At 33.9% G+C, this 19054-nt stretch overlaps 4 protein-coding genes and 1 non-coding gene across 5 annotated transcripts; 3 read left to right on the top strand and 2 right to left on the bottom strand.

The window, feature by feature from the left end:
* Nucleotides 1-1787: 1787 nt before the first annotated feature.
* LOC7482092 (uncharacterized) lies at nt 1788-3726 on the top strand. The gene is made up of 3 exons (XM_002318193.4): nt 1788-2124; nt 2223-2431; nt 3183-3726. The coding sequence occupies exons 2-3, from the start codon at nt 2240-2242 to the stop codon at nt 3540-3542; spliced, it is 552 nt and encodes a 183-aa protein (XP_002318229.1). The 5' UTR covers nt 1788-2124; nt 2223-2239; the 3' UTR covers nt 3543-3726.
* Nucleotides 3727-6836: 3110 nt separating this feature from the next.
* LOC7482093 (protein IQ-DOMAIN 23) lies at nt 6837-11773 on the top strand. The gene is made up of 4 exons (XM_002318194.4): nt 6837-7441; nt 9717-9917; nt 10606-10680; nt 10792-11773. The coding sequence occupies exons 1-4, from the start codon at nt 7100-7102 to the stop codon at nt 11539-11541; spliced, it is 1368 nt and encodes a 455-aa protein (XP_002318230.2). The 5' UTR covers nt 6837-7099; the 3' UTR covers nt 11542-11773.
* A 2266-nt stretch (nt 11774-14039) lies between these two features.
* LOC7482094 (putative non-specific lipid-transfer protein 14) lies at nt 14040-14390 on the bottom strand. Its single transcript, XM_002318784.4, has one exon. The coding sequence runs from the start codon at nt 14388-14390 to the stop codon at nt 14040-14042; it is 351 nt and encodes a 116-aa protein (XP_002318820.3).
* A 272-nt stretch (nt 14391-14662) lies between these two features.
* Nucleotides 14663-14736, top strand: TRNAV-AAC (transfer RNA valine (anticodon AAC)). The gene has a single exon. It is a non-coding gene; the product is annotated as a tRNA-Val (tRNA).
* A 65-nt stretch (nt 14737-14801) lies between these two features.
* LOC7484388 (RHOMBOID-like protein 2) lies at nt 14802-18132 on the bottom strand. Its single transcript, XM_002318785.4, has 5 exons — nt 17378-18132; nt 16454-16617; nt 16016-16179; nt 15570-15820; nt 14802-15085 (listed from the first exon to the last, which is right to left on the bottom strand). The coding sequence occupies exons 1-5, from the start codon at nt 17713-17715 to the stop codon at nt 14965-14967; spliced, it is 1038 nt and encodes a 345-aa protein (XP_002318821.3). The 5' UTR covers nt 17716-18132; the 3' UTR covers nt 14802-14964.
* Between the last annotated feature and the right edge of the window lie 922 nt (nt 18133-19054).

Genomic DNA, 19054 nt, shown 5'->3' with positions numbered 1-19054 from the left:
ATAAAATAAAATTTGAGGTGTGTATAAATATTATTTTTAAGGATATTTTCTCAACATAAAATTATCTTTTAGAATTCAACAAGTTTCTCCTCTAAAACGAGAGTAACAAAAACAGTTAGATCAAGAACAAAATGAAATACTATCAAGTTTTGCAAACTACAAGAAAATACAATGGTTTTTGACACCTTTTAATTATAAGAGTGCATGATATATATGGGTTGCTAGCTTGTAGCAGCTAGTCAGGAAATAAATTAAAAAATTAAAGAGTTATTACAACAGTTCAAAAAATATAAAAGAATTAAAAGTTATAGATATTAAAAAAAGTTTTAAAATAAAATAATTGTTAGGATTTTGTGATTGTTAAAAAATTAATTCTAAGTGTTTAAAAATTATGGCTTTATTTTAAGGGTAAAAAACAAGGTTCAGAAAATACAGACGTTGTCTCATGCTAGAAAGGAAATAAGAGGTTTTACTCCTATTCGACTCAATTTTATATCGCTCGAATCTATTATTATTTTTTTGTTGGTTGTTATTTTTTATCAACATTAGAAGAATATTTTATTTTTTTAATATGTAATAGAAAATCATATATATTTTATATTCATAAAAAATATTTTTTTTTTTAGGTGAGATAAAAACTTTTTGAAATTATCTTATTATTTACAACAGGTAATGGACTCTTGGTTTCTATCGAACGTCAAGAGTTGACTTTTTAGAGCTTGGTGGGCTGGAACAGGGAGTTTGCTAGATTTGGATTTGGCCACATACTATGGCTTAGCATGGAATCACCTTCTAGCTAGCTCATTGTTACACGCCACCCCGCAAGTCACAGTAAATTTCTTTTGAGTGCAAAATAAAAATATTTAGATATTGGTAATATATTTTTTTTTTAAAATAAAATTTAACTATAAATTGTATGATATTTTAATAGAAAAATATTTAATGCATCTTAGGCCCCGTTTATTTGCTGGAAAGTAATTTCCTTTTAGAAAGTGAATTCCGAGAAAGTGAATTCCAAGAAAGTAAATTATTTTCCGATGTTTGGTAGTGTAATAAAAAATAAGTTGGAAAATATTTTTCAGTATTTGGTCATGTCATGGAAAATGAGCTGGAAAATAACTTATTAATTTTTTATTTTTTTCAAGTTTATTAAAATAATAAGAAACAAATCTTACAAATTAAAAAGTTGAATGAGAATCAAATAAAATAAATAATAATTAAAATAATAGAGATCAAATTTAAAAAATAAAAAAATTAAAAGATGAAGAAATTAAAATAATAATAATTAACATTTCATAAATTATTTTAAATAAAATAAGTAACAATCAAAAGAATGAGGATAAATTTTGATAGATTAAAAATTTCAATTAAAAAATGATAAGGAAAAAGCAAATAACAATTATAAAAATAAGGACCAAAATTAATATAAAAAATAAATTTTAAGGGATAAAATTGAAAAATAAATATTCAAAACAAAATATATATACCAATTAAAAGTTTGAGGACCAAATTTGATATAATCAGCAAATAATATGACATTTCTAAATTTTTCACAACTTCTGAAAAGTGTTTTCCGCTCAAAATAAAAAGAAAAACACTTTTCTAGAAACCAAGCCAAATTTTTCGTTAACTGAAAAATATTTTTTGTTAATCAAAAAATATTTTTCATTGAACAACTTTCATAATAATAAATAAATACAAAATATTTTAAAAATTAATATTTTAAAAAATCATTTTTCATAAAACAAATACAGCCTTATAGTTGCAAAGTAATTGATGATTGTGATGCAAAATAATTTTTAATTTTTCTTGAAGATTCGTCCGTGGCTCTCTCTCCAAAACTCCATCGTTTTACGTCGTCCCCCTCTCTCTCCCCTCCCCTAAGTATGTCTTCGCAGCTTCTATAGTCGACGCCACAAAAGCAAGCTTCCTCCTGCAAGGTGTCTCTTCTTCTGATTTCCAATTTCCAATTCCCAATTCCTAGGGTTTTGATAGCCCTCTCTCTCTCAATTCCTATTTTAGGGCTTCAATTTCCGATTTTTTACTAACTTAAACTCATATGAAGACCGGATTTCTGATTCAATCAGCTTGATCGAACTGCAACCATCACCACCGTCAATCAAGGTTTAATCAAATTCTTTTTTTGTTAAATTTTTCTTTTTATTTGGTTGTTGGGATTTTGATTAAATGAAAAAGTTTTTATTTTTTGGGGCTGTGATTAGGGTATTGAGAAGGGAAGATGGGGGCGTTCGTATCAAGGTTTTGGTTCATGCTGTTTCCGGCAAATGAGTACAAGATTGTGGTAGTTGGGTTAGATAATGCTGGTAAGACAACTACGCTTTACAAATTGCATTTAGGTGAGGTTGTGACGACACACCCTACAGTTGGTAGTAATGTTGAAGAGCTTGTTTACAAGAACATTCGATTTGAGGTGCTTTCTCGTAACTTACCTTGCATTTAGTTTGATTGATCATAGTTTTTTTTGCTATAATATAAGGGATTGTGTGTTGTTTGATAAGTGGGGTGTTTTAGACTATTGGTTGTGGAGTTTCTGGGCTTTGCTTTTTGGATTTGATATTTGATGGCAAGTACAAGTAGGAACCGGATAATGTGTGTTTGGAATTAAACTTTGATGCTGGGGAGTTTTTGTATTCCTAATTTACTGAGTGTTTTTCCATTTGGAATGATGGTTTTATTTTTTAGTAGTTATGCTGCTCATAAGGGATCTGTCAAGTTCAAATCTATCAACGGATGTGTATTGTAGTTAGGAGGTCCTGTAAGTTGTTGCCTTGGTCTTTTCTTGAATTTCTAGCTCTGTTGTATTGATCGTGCACGTTTTATGACTTTGTGTTATCTTAAACGATTCTTATCAAATAATTATTTTGAGTACTGGCTTTCATACTATGTAACATAAGGAAATGCAGTTATCAAATGTTATTCAGTCATATCGTGTTAATTATTGGACCATACAGCGGAGCCATCAAATCTTCTTAAGAGTGTTATTTATACAATATGCTTGCAAGAATTAGTTTTTGCTTAATCCCATGAGAATTTGGAAACTTTAGTTTAATACAATTTTCTGTTTGAATTTTTTAGCAAAAGAAGCTTGCTTGATCATGCAAATCTTCTGTGTGTGAAATTATGCTAGAAACTTAACCATGTTTGTCTATTAATGTTATCAGGTCTGGGATCTTGGTGGGCAAGATAGACTCAGGACTTCATGGGCAACATATTATCGTGGAACTCATGCTGTCATCGTGGTGATAGACAGCACTGATAGAGACAGAATCTCCATTATGAAAGATGAACTCTTCATGCTGCTGGGACATGATGATTTACAACATTCTGTTGTACTTGTATTTGCAAATAAACAAGACCTCAAGGATGCCATGACACCAGCTGAGATTGCTGATGCTCTTTCTCTTCACAGCATCAAGAATCATGATTGGCATATCCAAGCCTGTTGTGCCCTTACAGGGGACGGTTTATACGATGGTCTAGGGTGGATCGCACAAAGAGTTACTGGCAAAGCACCAAGTTGAAAGGGAGAAGAGTAATTGCTGAAGCGGATTATTTTTCAAATATTGATGAACTTGAAGGACACGTGAACCATACTCAACCAATTCTGTAGAATGCTTCTTCATTTACTTGTCTTGAAGAATGTCATGTCTTGCGCAATGAAACATTTCCTTGAAAAATTGCAATGAAGAAAGTGTTGCTATAAAATTGTTGTTTTCCACACTATGAAGCATTGCATCGCACAACCATTACTTGAAAATCGTAGCATGTTTACAAGTCCAGAACTGCTGCAGCCTGCAGGGACGAATTCAAGTTATATATATATATATATAAACCCTTTTTTCTTTTCTTAGAAGAGGTGCCAAACGCCCAAAACTCAAGATGAAGGATTTCTTTTACATTAGCCCGAGATTTCTTTCAGCTGGCTCCCGCATGCTTCACAGACTTTTCGAACAAGTTCCCACATCACAATAGCCCAAAAAATTAAATATATATAACATGAAAAAACACAATATCTCAAGGTGGAAATTGAAAACACGAGTCCCACGATCCAGATTATATGGCATGGAAGAGAGGTCAACAAAGTAAAATATGTCTACGAAAGCACTATCTTCTTAATCAATGAAACTAGAAAATAAGATCTTCGAGTCAACCATCATTGACTCCACCTCCATCTTAAATCAGTTAAGCGCCCAAAAGTTTTGTTTTTGGCATTTAAATGCTTGGACCCATTGCTTACCAACCCAATACCCTAATGGAAGAGACATTTTTGCCTCTTTTATATATATATATATATATATATATATATATTGTATGCATTTTCATTACTGGTATTCCCTTAATTCTATGGCTCAGTTTTCTTGATGGCTCTTAGTTAATTGAAACTTAGTTTCTATGGTTTTTAGAAATTAATTAGTTAATCTCTATAATAATTAAATAGTCGTTTTTTGATCAATATTGATCATCTTTAGCTCTATAATTTTTTAAAACCAAAAATATATTTTTCTCATTTTATCTATCCGTTTTTTTTATAATTCTAAGAAAATAAATTAAGAAATAACACATTTTCTTACAAAATGATTAAGTTCTAAACGTACTTAACATTATAGGAACTACGTATATAATTTTGAAAACTACTTTTATAAAGCTTTAAGTACTAAACAAGTTATATTTTTTTTAGAAAGAGAATCAAAGAAATTGCTGTCATCAACAAGCATGGATCATATAGTTAAAATAAGTTTGCATAGATTAGAACATGACTCATTTTTTGGCTTCATGCCGTCAAATGAATTCAAAATTCAAAGGACAACATTAAGAAAGTAAGGTTCTTTCTTTTGTTTCACGGGAGGGAAAATAAAGTTGATTTTTTTAATTATTTAATCTTTTAGGTCAAATTTCAAAATAGTTCACGATCACTTTGAACTGAAATTGGTTTTTTTTTTTATTATTATTATATTCATCATGCATTCAACTAAACAATAACCTTTTCCTCTATCAATGGTAAATTTTATGGAATAAAAAATAAAATACTCCCTCAACAATAGTCCCAATATAGCATGCTTTATAATAACTAACTAATGAAAATGTTTTCAAATTTAGCTCCATGTTTTTTAAATAGTTTTTTTTTGAAAAAAAATTCAAATTAATTCTTTTAAGGTATTTATTTTTATGATTTTGATATGCTCATATAAAACAAATTTCAAAAAAGTAATATTATTATTTTAATTAAAAAGTATTTTTGGAAAAACATATGTTAGTAAACACACAATTAGAGGAAGTTCTATGATAAAGAAAAACTTTTACAAGGAAATCTGTGCATGGATTTTAGACCTTAATTTTTTGCTTTCTCATGGACTTCAAATAACCTAATAAAATTTGAATTTCGCAATTATTTTATAGTTTCACCGAGTTTTTCTTTTTTTATCTTTCTTATATGTTGGTAATACTAGCTTTGGGGCCCGCGCTTTGCTGCGGGGCTGAATTATTATGTTTTGCAAAAAAAATATTCAAATGCTAAAATGAGATAAAAAAAATAACATAAAAAAGTCATGACAAACCTATAATCTTGGTAATTAGGGGCGACTTAATACGGAATATTTGCCAAATCGATGATCCAGATTATGAGTTTTGAATAACCCGATAAAAAAATAAAAAGGTTATAAAACCCTTCATTAAAAATATTCTACTAAAGGGTCAAGATAAAAAATTAAAAATAAAAAACATAAGAAATGAAGTTGAAACTTTTATAACTAAGAGAGTCAAGTCGTAATTTTTTAGAAAGAGAGAGAGAAGAAGGGAAAAAAAAACCCACCGACACCAAATCTGACCATAAACTGAGACACTCGCCTCACTAATAAGAAGAGAAGACAGCAACAATTCCAATGACATGACATAATGACATTTTTGGATGGTAGGAGGCATTACACGCGCCGTCTGAAAAGCACGGACACCTCTCGCATGCCCTCAGGTGTGCCACGTGCGCGCCCACCTTTTTGGTTTTTTTTAGCTAAATACAATTTTTTCCTTGAGCTGACTTTTTAATTACAAAAAAAAAACCACCGTGAAAAACCCAAAACATCCCTCGGCCTCTGACTTAATTTTTTTTAAGGTTATTTTTCATAGTTTTAGTATTTATTTGAATAGTTTATTATTTTTTATATTTATGCAAATATCAAATTGCCCCTCACCTTTAATTATAATAGCAAAAAAAACCTTTGTGAAAATATTTTGATTCCAAGCTTATTTTTTCTAGCTTCCAATGATATTTTGATTGTTTTATTGTGAAATCAAGATGAAAAAAATACTTAGTTATCTCTGTTTGTTTTTGTAATGACAAATGAGTCGTAAGGAAAGACCTTAATATCGTTGAAAGCATGTTTAAAATTTTTGGGTGAAGAGATAAAATCATTATTAAATTTTCCTATTGAATAGTAACAATGCGTCGAGTATTTTTTGAAGGTGTTTTAGTTTTTTTAATAATTAAAGTGTGTTTCTTAATATTTTTTATCTAAAAAAAATTAAATTGATATTTTCTAAATATTTCTTTTTAAATTTAGCATTAAATATTAAAATCATATAAAAAAAATATTAGTATGATAATTTTTAAATAAAAACACTTTAAATATATTTTCAAACGATATTTTCATTTGTAATGACTATCAACTGCCAATAAAATCATAGCTAACCAAAATTAACTAAATCGTCGAGAGTAATCATCACCCCAAATTTGAAAACTTCACTACCTCCATTAAAACTTGATAATCAAAGCTAGGCACCCCATACCCATCATTGGCCCATAAATAGCCTACCCTAGTACCCTAGACATTCCACCCTACCCTCAGCACGTGCCCTACAAACGCCACTCACTTGCGTCTACCTTCACCTTCTCTTACACAACACACACAATCCAATCTCTCTTCACTTTCCTGTCCTAAAGAAAATCTAAAAGCCTCTCCCATGTTCTTACATTACAAAAACACACAACACTTTCAGAAGTGACTCAGCTCTCTTTCTTGACTTAAAAATGCTTTCTTTAACCAGAAACTCCCTCAAAGAACCCATCTTTTTTGAACTATGAAAGATGGGGTTTTTCCGGAGACTTTTTGGCCCCAGGAAGAAGTCTAGATCTTCAAAAACAACACCCTCTTTGTCACAGTCCAACAAGGTTGATCAAGATTCGGTGTCAACTACTCATTTTGATGCTAGCAATTTGGATGCTAATAAACATGCAATAGCTGTGGCAGCTGCTACTGCTGCTGTTGCTGAAGCTGCACTTGCTGCTGCTCAAGCGGCTGCTGAGGTTGTTAGATTGACCAGTGGTGGTCCTGGTGGGAGAGGTGGTGGTAATGTTGGTGGCAGTCACCGGCGGTTTGTGGAGGAAGTGTCGGCTGTTAAAATTCAATCTGCCTTTCGTGGTTATTTGGTAATTAAGTGTCCTATTTTTTTTTATTTCTTGACATGATCGTGATATTTTTCTTCCATAAACACCCTTTCAATATGAGGCCATTACGTTTGTTTCTTTGTGTGATTTGGTCTTTTAGTCATTTTACTGCAGAGTTTCTTTTTTCTTTTTTCTTTTTTCTTTTTTCTTTTTGCCTTACGCTCTTGGTTGATGAGGAAATATAGGGGGGGAAAAGAAATATTTTGAATTATGAAATTCGGTACTTGGGAATTGGAATTATTTGGGGATGCATGGAGAATTAATTAATTTTCTTGATTTTTTCCAAAACAATTAATCTTGAATCATTTTAGGATTGGCTTGGAACTTGGATTGTTAGATGCATGAAGGTTTCCAAGATTCATATTTAATTTTTTAACTTTTCAAATGGGAGATTCAACAATTAAGAAATAAATGCAATCCCACCTAGAAAAATTAATTAATTTAATTTCCTAGTTCTGATTTTTTTTTCTTAATTATTATTAGCCAAATTCAACTACCTTTTATCACTTGGTTTTATTAGTTGATAACAACTATTCCTTTCCCAAAACAATTCAAAGGCTATCTTTCCTCGGAGTGGGCCAAAGCCAAAGCAAAAAACAGTTCCTTCCATGGCCAAGAATTGTAACCCACACTAATGCATTTGCCTGTTGGATCTCTCCCTCAAGTAATATCACCATCAAACTTTTAGACTATAGTTCAAAAGGAGTTGATTCTCTCTTTATTTTTTTTTTTAAATTCTTCCCTTGCACGTGTCTCATGTCCTCACATGTGTTAGTACCATCTTCGTGACTTCATGAGATATGCTTTCATCACTAGTCCAGCCCCAGTCTCTTGTCTGCGCTTGTGAATTTATTTTTAAGATAATTAATTAATCTAAGATGCCCCTAATCATTAAAATTAAGGAAAAAATTGTATGTTTTGAGAAGTATTTATTAGTTCATAGAGTATTTGACTTCCATTTGGAGTGATTTTTCGTGTATGGTTGGTGCTAGTTGTTATGGCCTTATGGGGTTCACTGTCTGCTTTTCATGATTCTACAGTTGTGTACAAGGAGCCCACGGAATTATGCCAACAGCTACAAATTGCTGTTTTAAACTACTTTCCAATTTTCTTTTTATTATTATGGATACCATTAATTTACCCTATAAAAGTTTTCTTTTTGCTGATTTAGCCCAGCAATTTTTTAAATGATTGTTGAAATAATGCAGCTATTAGTTTGGGAAATAGTTTCATGATAACTGCAGTTTTGTGTTCATCAAAATGTGTTTTGGAATACAAAGAAACGGACCATCTGTGCATGGAATTAGGGTGGTCCATTAATGAGATGTGCAAGTGTGAGGTTCCTGCCAAGTTTTCGTTGTCAAATCATCAGCTGGTTGTTCCTTAATTGAAGGAGTGATTAGCACTCAACTGGGTAGGGTTTATAGTGTCAGCTTAGGGCAAACATTCTAATATTGTAGCTTGGATTTGAAGTTTTTCATAATTTTTGGATTCTAGAGCTTGGCGTGTTACTTTGCAAGTTGCCATTTTTTTAAGAATGTAGCCTTTTAGCTTTTATTATGTTTGTCAAACTTGAAACTTTAGTTCTTTGATTGATGAAAAAAATTATGTGACAGTTAAACTTTCTAATCGAAGTTCACACTATTACACCTCAAAAATATATAAAAAAAATAAAAAAATATTTAATTAAAAAAATAAAAACATAAAATAAATATATATCAGAGTGAATTTTTGTATTTAGATATAGTGAAATCTGTAACAAAAAAAAGATATAGTGAAACATGTTCTTTTTGTCCTCATTATTTTGTCTCTTCTATTACGCTATCTAATCTAGGTATGTAATAATTTTCCAGTTTCACCTACCCAAGGACACAGCTTTACAGTCATTTTGGCTGAAAGTTCAAGTATTTTCCCACACCAGTTGAAACTTTTTTCTCCATCATGTTTTCCTTTCTTTAAAAATAAATAAATAAATTGATGAGTGTTGAGATAATGATTAAGCCCACAACTCTTCTTTAAGAATTTCATACATTCATATTCTTAAATACCATGCTTATTCTGATCCATTTCATTTAAAATTCCTGGAATTTGGTGCCAATAGAACTTGATCATTAAGAACTTAAATAATTCCATAATATAGCATTTATATTTTTTTTTCATTTTTTTTCATGTTAGATTTGGTTGTGGTTTAGGCATGATAGTTCATGGTGAGAATAGTTAGCTGATCTTTTGTTTTTTTCTTTGGGTGATAATGAAGGCAAGGAGAGCACTAAGGGCACTAAAAGCTTTGGTGAAGCTTCAAGCCTTAGTGAGAGGCCACATTGTGAGAAAGCAAACAGCAGACATGCTTAGGCGTATGCAGACATTAGTGAGACTGCAGGCTCGAGCCCGTGCTAGTCGCAGTTATGTGTCGGACTCATCGCACACTACTGGCAAGTCCTCTCATTCTCGTTATGCTGTAAGTATACTTTCTTTTCTGTTTATTTAGATGGTTTTTCCTGTCACTTTGAAATCACTAGAAAAATAAATAAACAAAAGAAATTACTAAAAATAAATAAATAACAGATAGAGAGAGATGTAAATGTGATTGAATACAGAACTTCAAATGCTTACCATGGTCCTTCAGAATTCTCAATACACATCATTTTTGAAGGATCACGCCCGTGTGCCAACTTCTTGTAAAATATAGTTTATCCTTTGTTTATTCAAGTAAGACAGAAGGTGCATGTGAAAGCAAAGAATGCAAGCATGAGGCATAGTGAAATTTGAAAGTGCTTACTTCCTGCTTGTTGCTAAACTAATTAAAAAGCATTTGGCTTTGTAAGAATGGTATATGCTATTCGGAAGCAGATTGAGAGACGGCCATGATGAGCATATGAGGACAGCTTAGTGATGCCCTACTCTCTAACATGAATAGCACGTCGTTGACCAAACCCAAGTTCATTTGTAAATTGAGAGTTGTAATTAAGCATACTGAAACTTCCTTGAGTGGCAGAATTTATCAGGCCAAAACAGAATTGCTCTCCATCTGATCAAACCATATCCATAGGACTCAACTAGAAAAATATAAAGCTTTGATATGATTGTTGACACAGGTGCTTCTTTTTTTTTTCTGTGATAGTCACCCTTTAACTGCATTTCCTCAGGTCCCTGCAAGTCCTTCAAAGGATCACCTGTTTCGTGTTTCTAGTACCAAATTTGATGGGCCCTCGATTCTCAAGGTACCACTTGATTGTTTTCATAGATTATTTTGAATGATTATCCCCGTGCCATGAATATTTTGCAATTCACCATGGAACTCTGATTGCATTTTCCCTTTTCAATACATGCAGAGATGTGGTTCAAATGCAAACTTTAGGGAGAGCATTGACTTTGACAAAGTAAAATGGGGTTCGAACTGGCTAGACCGTTGGATGGAAGAAAGTTTTTTGAATGACCATGGCAGCAATCCACCGAGAAGTCGAAATGCTGATGATGAGAAGAGTGACAAGATTCTTGAAGTGGACACTTGGAAGCCCCATGTGAAATCCCAACAAAGTAATAGAACATTTCAGACTTCACAGCATGCTTTGGCTTCAGATCATAACAATCAGAGCTTTATGACTTTTGACTCTATGTCAAAACTATCAAAAAAAGAACCGAATCCAATGCCGAGCATCTCTTCAGGAGAAATTTTGCAGTCTCTTAAATTACCTCTAGGAAATGATGAAGCAGTTTATAGGACCGCTGAGAATAGCCCTCGAATGTTCTCTGCAACATCTAGACCTGGAAGTAGTGGTCGGAGAGGAGGCCCTTTTACACCAACAAGGAGTGAGTGCTCGTGGGGCTTCTTTAATGGATACTCGGGTTACCCCAACTACATGGCTAACACTGAATCATCTCGAGCCAAGGTCAGGTCACAAAGTGCCCCAAGGCAGAGGCTAGAGTTTGAGAAATATGGTTCAAGCAGAAGATCTGTTCAGGGGTATTCTGATTCAGAAACTCGTTCAGAAAGGGGTTTTGCTCAAAATACTGAACTTCAAAACAAAGCTTACGTAGCATCTGGCTACTTGAATAGACTAGGGACTTCCGACTTGAGGTGAAAACCGTACCATTTCTTATCGGTTTTTCTTCTTCCGTTTCCGGTGTGTGCAGCAACATCCTATAGTTGTAATTATTTGATCATTGATCTTACAGACTTTGTCTTTACAGAACTGAACTTTTTAACATTTTGAGTGTTTCGGATTGATGTAATATCCCAAAATTGTGGTTGTAACCTCTTTGATTACAACAATGTTCAAGTGTTATTATAGCTATGCCTATATATTTCTCGTTTCTTATTGTCTCTAAATTCATGATCCAATTTTGCTGTCATACAAAAACATTATGTAAGAGAACTGACGCTGATGAAAACACAAGAAGACAGCACGAGAAATAGAAATGATGCTGAAAAGGGTTTTCATGGGAGGACCCTACTTTGTATTTTATTTTTGAATAATTGTCAATATTTTATTTAATAACTCTTTAAATAGGTTAAAAACCGATCATTTCCTAAATAGAAAAGAAAACACGACATAAAATTCAAAATTAAGCTAAAAATTCGAAAACAGAAGGGAAAAATAACAAGTAGAATTATTATTTTGAATGAGGATTTTCATTTTCGGGTCTGTAGAATCATCTGTTTAGAACTCTGCCTCCATAAAAAAATGTTTGGTTTGATTGACCAACATTTTTATTTGAATGAGGATTTTGCTTCACAGGAGTGAATCGTGACTGATTTGTATGGTCGGTTAAGATCCGTGACTGTCCTTACCATAGCCCACATATATGTATAAAAACCAAAAAATTGCAATATGTTAGCCAATAGCAATCACAAAGCTAAGAAGTTTAAACCCGACAAGTATCGAAATCTGTATCTTTACCCCACTGTGGATTCACGGATGCTAGATTCTTTCACTTGTTTTATCAACATTGGATGGTCCCATTTGATCTGTCAATGGTTGTCTGAACATCAAAGTGAAAAGAATGCACTGATGCATCGCAGTTAAAAAGAACAGCTTGTATATGTTGTTTAGTGCCCATATCAGTCAAATGTAAACCTTGGATTCCCAGAGCATGCAAAGGAATCATTATTTTGAAGAATTTAGATGATGCGAACTTTTTAGTAGTGATGGTGACATAGAAAGAACAATTCAGAGAGGGGAATATGGCCGGCGACAGCAGGTGATGGTGCAATTGTCCTTCTTTCGTCTCACTTTGTCTTCAATTTGGGATCCTAGAAATCACGAAGAACATGTTATAATATGAGTATTATATAGGATTGCGCTATTCACACTCTCTCAAGTATAGCTATCGAAACCAGCTAGGGATCCTACTCGAAGAAAAACTCGAGTTATTGATTACAGAGTTTAACTTAGTTTGATTGGGTTATTCAGAGGTTTAACCAAGTTAATGTCAAAACAGTTTAAATTAAAACTCAACTCGAGTTACATTATAAATCACAAGTTTATCAAATTAATTCGAATCAGGTTCAAGAACTCTTCTCTAAAGTGTTTATCGCACAAGAAACAATCAGATCTTACACAAATAGCTCCAATCTAGTCCATTAATGAAACGACATTGCATGAGGTGGGATCAAATCTTGAGGTTAAAAAAAAGGCAATTCTTAAAATGTGGATTTGCTTTTACCATTTCCTGAGAGAATAGTGATTTAACTGGTCTAATCCAATCCAGTTGCCAATTAACTTCGTGTGTGATCTTGGGACTTTTTAGCAGTTATCCAATCTCTTTCGGTGGAAAGAAATGAAAAGTAGCAACCAATTCATCACATATCTCCCTTTTTAAACAATCTAATTCTAGGAGTCTTTCGATATGGATTAGCTTTGATTCAGCACTATAGAAAACAACTTTAAGTGAATGAATGGATATGTTCAATTTTATGAATTCATCAATTCACATTAAACATTGGCCTAATCTAGAAACAAAGTTATTAAAAATCACCCGACCTAAAATCAGGTTATAAGTTGAGCAGGTTGATTTAGATCAATCTAAAACAACATTATTTCAATATATTTTTTTAAAATAAAAATAATATCATCTTAAAAAAAATTAAAATCAAATTAGATTTTGATTGGATTGACGAGATTTAACTATATCAATTCTTACTTGATTTAATTTTAAATTAAATTCAGATAAAATTTTAGATTAATTATCGATCGAACTTGCTTAAATGAGACAATGGGGAAAATCAATTATCAATTCATCATCATACAAGCTCAAACTTGATATTTTAGAAAGAAGAGTCACTTATTTTGTATTTCTTAGTGACTGTACTTGGAGACAAGCTTCTTATTCAGTCCCCCATAGCCTGCATCTCCTTTGGAACCAACCTCATAATTTCACTGACCTCAACAACTCAAGGAACACTGCACTTTCCATGTCAATACATAGCATTAGATAACATGAAATGACAAGCAGGATTGAGATTAACAGGCAATTAATGCAAGCTCTGAAGCAACCATGGGATACAAAATAGATAGGCAGCTAAGAATGGCAAATGTATTATGTACTGAGACAGAATCTAGATGGGCTAGAGAAAGGCTTACGAGGAGCAATCTGTATTAGGATCAAGAATGAAGCCAAGGCTTAATCCACAGAAGCCAGGCAGAGTAGCAATTGCTGTAGCATTAGGATTATAGGTAGTGATGAGGCCCATTAAGCATAGACAGATAGACCTCCTATCATTTCCAGATTCAGCAATCACATTGAGGCTCATCATGGAATCACAACATGGTGAGCCTGGAAGTGGGTCTGGTGTGCCATAGGTGATGAATGTAGAGCAAGCCGTGAGGAACCCTGTCACGGTCGTGCAATCGACGTCGGCCGCCACTGTCACAGCCCATGAGAGCAACAGCAACAGGAGCACTCCAGTCATTCTTTTTTGGACCTCCATTTTTTGAAAAATAGACTGGGATCACCCTCTAGTATTAGTTCAATAGTTAAGAGTTATTTAGTGCGAGATGGGAAATTAATAGTGCTGATACAGTTTGGTTGGTGTGAAATGAAGAGGGTGTGCGCTCGTTCACACTTGTTGAATGAGCCTCTGGCCACCGTGAGACCGAGAACATGAGTGTATGAAGGAACAAGGTGAGGACCGAAGCTTGCTGTGATCCTGGACTTTGAATAATCATATGGACTATACCATTTTCCCCATGTTAAGCATCTGGTGTCGTGGTGTAGTTGGTTATCACGTCAGTCTAACACACTGAAGGTCTCCGGTTCGAGTCCGGGCGACGCCATATTTGCTCTCATTTTTTTCTCCCGAAACAAGAACTGTGCATGTATATATATGGTAGAAAATGAAGCAATTACAATGGCAAGTCTTTTGTACGTTAAAAAGAAAAAAAAAAAAGGCAAACAACAAATCAAAGTAGTTTCTAAGCTAAAACTATGCATACATATACAAATTTATACACACGGAAATTGAAATTTTAAACCCACAAATTAAACCACGACCTTCTACCCCACTACAGGTTGTTTTCATCGCATTTCCATCTGGAAGTAGGTACGCAGCTGAGGTAGTGACACCAATGGCAATGATCATTTCCATTTTTTCCCTTGAACAACATCACCAATGCAACTGTGAATCTGCATTTTTTTTATTAAAGCATTAGAACAAATCAAGTAAAAACTTGTTGATCGTGAGGACGGAAAATCTGGTCATCAATTTTTCAAACTTTTCAAGCAATGGCAAACTCAGTGGTCACTGGTTTTTCATGTGGCCATCTAGTACTATCAAGTGGAACAATAAGTTAATGTGTTCATGCCCCACAACATCAAACCAGACATCGGTGTTCAATGACTGATGATGTTGGTTAAGGAGCATCTGATGCTTACTGCTAAGTGAAATAGTTCCAGCTGTTTGCCTTTTTCATGACATCAAAATGGGTTTCCAAACTGGCGAGCGCGTCAGGATTGTATAATATTATGCCATTATGCTTATGATATGGTAGCTTGATGAAAATGAACATTCAAATGACATGGAGAGGATGATAAATCAACGAATTTCCTGGGCCCCAAGATCAATGTGTGTTTAAGTTGATATTTTGAAGTGTTGGACAGTGTGACTCACCCTACAATCAGCAGCGCCACAGAAACCAACCATAGAGCATATTGGTAAGCCTTGAGCTTAGATTTGAAACCAACACCGGAGGGAAGATTCCGACGTCCTTGCCAACCATATTGTGAACGGGGCAGCAGAACAAAGCCTAGGAGGAACCCTGACAGAAACCCACCGATATGGGCAAAATTATCAACACGTGGCAAAATTCCTATTGCAAGGTTAATGGCTGTGATGACCAGAAGTGTAAACAGAGCTGCAGTCTGTGGAAACAACAAATAGCAGAAATTAGGCGAAAGAGGAACGGAAACAACTAAGTTATGTATATCGTTACAAATGCCATTGTATTCCTATGGTTGCAATTTGCAACACAGTAATGGATAACCAGGAAATGGAACTGAAAATCTTGAACAATGGCATAACACTAAAATGTCAAACAATGAATAAACACCACTGACCTTGTTGGTGTAGATGCTCCAGTTTGTAATTAGTTCTGAAAGCATTGCTCCAAGAAGCCCGAAAAGGGCACCCGAGGCACCAACAGAGATGCTGTTTCTAATAAATAGAGAGGAAAGCACACTACCTCCAAATCCTGACAGAAGATAAACAATTCCGATGCGAACTGCCAATTTGTGACAAAAGCATCAGATCGCCTCAAGGTTAGTTGTACTACCAGAAACAGGAAAATAATATAGTACCATGAGAGCTTAGTTGTTCGTCATGGATAAACAAAGACTACAAGAATCAATTTCATAACAAATCTTTATGTGCAGCCCTGTGATACAGCTCAAGCAGCCCGACGAAAAATAACAGCAACTGAAAGTTTCATCAAATTTACTGTTGGTGTTAATAGCAAAGAAGTATTGGCCTCTCAAGAAATTTTGATAACTACTTACCGAACCCAAATTGCTGCTCGAGACGAATGCCAATGAAGACCAGGCTCAGCATGTTTGCAAGAAGATGAATAATACCAGCATGCAACCAGATACAACTGATAAGCCTCCATCCTTGGTGCTTGTGTACAACCTTGGTCCACTCAAGAGCTCCGAATCTCTCTAACCTTTGAAAGTTCCACAAAAAAAAAAAAAAAAAAACTTCAAGTAATTGCTTAATGTTTCTCCTGCCTTCTTTTCCATATCTTAATGTTATTGACAATGATGAGAACCAAGAGATGTCAACTTTTCAATAAGTTAATTTAGTTCCTGAAAAATCCAAAAACATTTAATTTCTTACAAATGCTTCTGGTTAGAAACATATTTTCAAGGTTAGAAGTGTTTGAGAAAAAAAAGAGAAAAAGTAAAAGATCTATTCATCATATCCACAGAATTTCCACCCCTGAAGCCTTAAATCCATCATAAAAACATATAGTATCTCAAACCAATAATCTCAAAATTCATGTCATTTGACTCCAAAGACGACACAGACCAGCCTAAAAACACAGCAATGAAATACAGTAATTGAGATATGGGCATCGGTCTCTAAAGCAGATCACACTAAGTTCTCTTCAAGCATCTAATCAATCAAAAACACCCCCCCCCCCCCCCCGCCATGGAAGCCACGCACGAGGCATTCTTAATTCATCAGAGCAATGCCAAATTTCCAAATTCATTTCTACACACATCAAAAAGGATTAAAATTCCTCCTCAAACTCACTTTATCAATCAAAAACTACTGAAACAACAGCAACCCAGGAATCTAAAAGCTAAGTCATGAAGAAGTTTTAAACCCTCCATAAAACAGAAAAGAGACAAGAAAAACAAGAACAAGAAAAATGATACAAAGAGTAAAAGGTGAAGCAAAGAATAAGAGAAATTACTTACGTAGCAGAAGAAGGACCAAAGAGAGGATTATCTTTCAAAGGCTCAAAAGAAAACCTCCCAAGAAACCTTGCAGCACACTTCCCTTCAAATCTTGTATGTAAATGTTTAGGACAATTATTGATGTACATCACAACAATGAAGACAACAACATGTGCCACCACAAACATAGGTACAAGCCATGATGTCCAGTAATGAGCTTCTGCATCTTCTATCAGATATGTTGGAGTTGATAAGTAACCGTTGTTGTTGTTGTTGCTGTTGCCTCTGCTCTTAACTCCTCCTCCTCTTTCTATGTCTTCTCTTGACATGTTTGACGTTTCTTGATGATGTTCTTGCATGTGTCTCTTTCTTTAAAAGGAACTGTACTTTGGTTTCTTGTTTTCCTTTATCTCCGTAGAAATGGTATGGTGGTGGAATTGGTGAATTCAATGGATTTTAATGGAGAAAGAAAGAAAGTGGGTGAGGATTTTTCAGGTTTCTAACTGCCAAAGTGAGCAAGGTAACCTCCAATGGACATTTTTCATTTGATCTTGTACGAACACTACTATGCTTCTGTTTTTGGGCAATCCACCATTCTCTTGACAAGTTGCCTGTTGCTAATTTCTATTTTTCCTTTTCTTTTCTATATTGTTGCATTGAAGTGGAATATATTTTTATAGCTCAGCTAATATTTAAATTTTTTCCCTTCCTCAAGAAATCCCAAGTTTAAGCATTTCCTCTATAATCAAAACGAAAAAATTGTATTCCTTTTTTTTCTACGTAAAAGTGAAATTCATGGATCGAATTTTGCTGTAGAAGCAAAGAAATTCCTCTTGATAGTGACGTGTCAAGATTCCATTAGGTGGATGGATGTCAAAAGAATGGTCGTGGAAGCAGTGGATGGAGGCTGATTCAACGCGGTATTTCACTTTCTGTTTCTTCTTGGAAAGCACTTCCTGTTTTAAATGCTTGAAGACGCGGGTTTGCTTTCACGAATAAGCTAAGAGCTGGATCCTTCATTTCATGGAGAATCAATTTCACCCCAATAAATTAATATATAACATATCTTCAAGACAAAGACATGTAGCCCTTCGTGTTTAATCTATGTCTGAAAATTTAAAAAGGGAGAATACTGAACATGGCTATAAAACCTATTTCAATCCATTACTCAAGTAAAATATATTTTTTAAAAAAATACTACCAAACACATTTAATTAATTGTGGGCATAAACTATAATACTATAGTATCATTATTCGCACAACGTGCTTGTTAAAGGAATCGCACTCCTTTCTCCTAAAAACGAGAGAATAAAAAAAGGGCTGCTTCTTTAAATTTCTTTTGATATATATATATATATATATTCTATTTTTCTTTTTCATATTCTGGCTTGCAGCAAGCAAACTCTGCTTCACCGATATGGTAGAGATGGAATATTCACAACCTAGCTAAGCAAAATTAGCCAGGCAAAGTCATGCCAACCAGCTGATGATCATTTTGGAATGATCTATCAATGCTGCTAACCCTTTCTTTCTTTCTTTCTTTTCTTTAATTTCTTTTCTTTTCTTTTGAGCTGGAGAATCAAGAATTCTGCCTTTAATGGTTCCTTCAGCAGTTGAATTGAGGAGGAGGAAAAGGAACAAAAATAAGAAGGGAAAGAAAAGGAAGACCAAAGCGTGGAAGCTTGGAGGGATCAAAAG

This window comes from Populus trichocarpa, chromosome 12 (assembly GCF_000002775.5).
Source record: "Populus trichocarpa isolate Nisqually-1 chromosome 12, P.trichocarpa_v4.1, whole genome shotgun sequence".
Classification (NCBI taxonomy): Eukaryota; Viridiplantae; Streptophyta; class Magnoliopsida; order Malpighiales; family Salicaceae; genus Populus; species Populus trichocarpa.
This window is presented reverse-complemented; position numbering and strand designations above follow the sequence as displayed.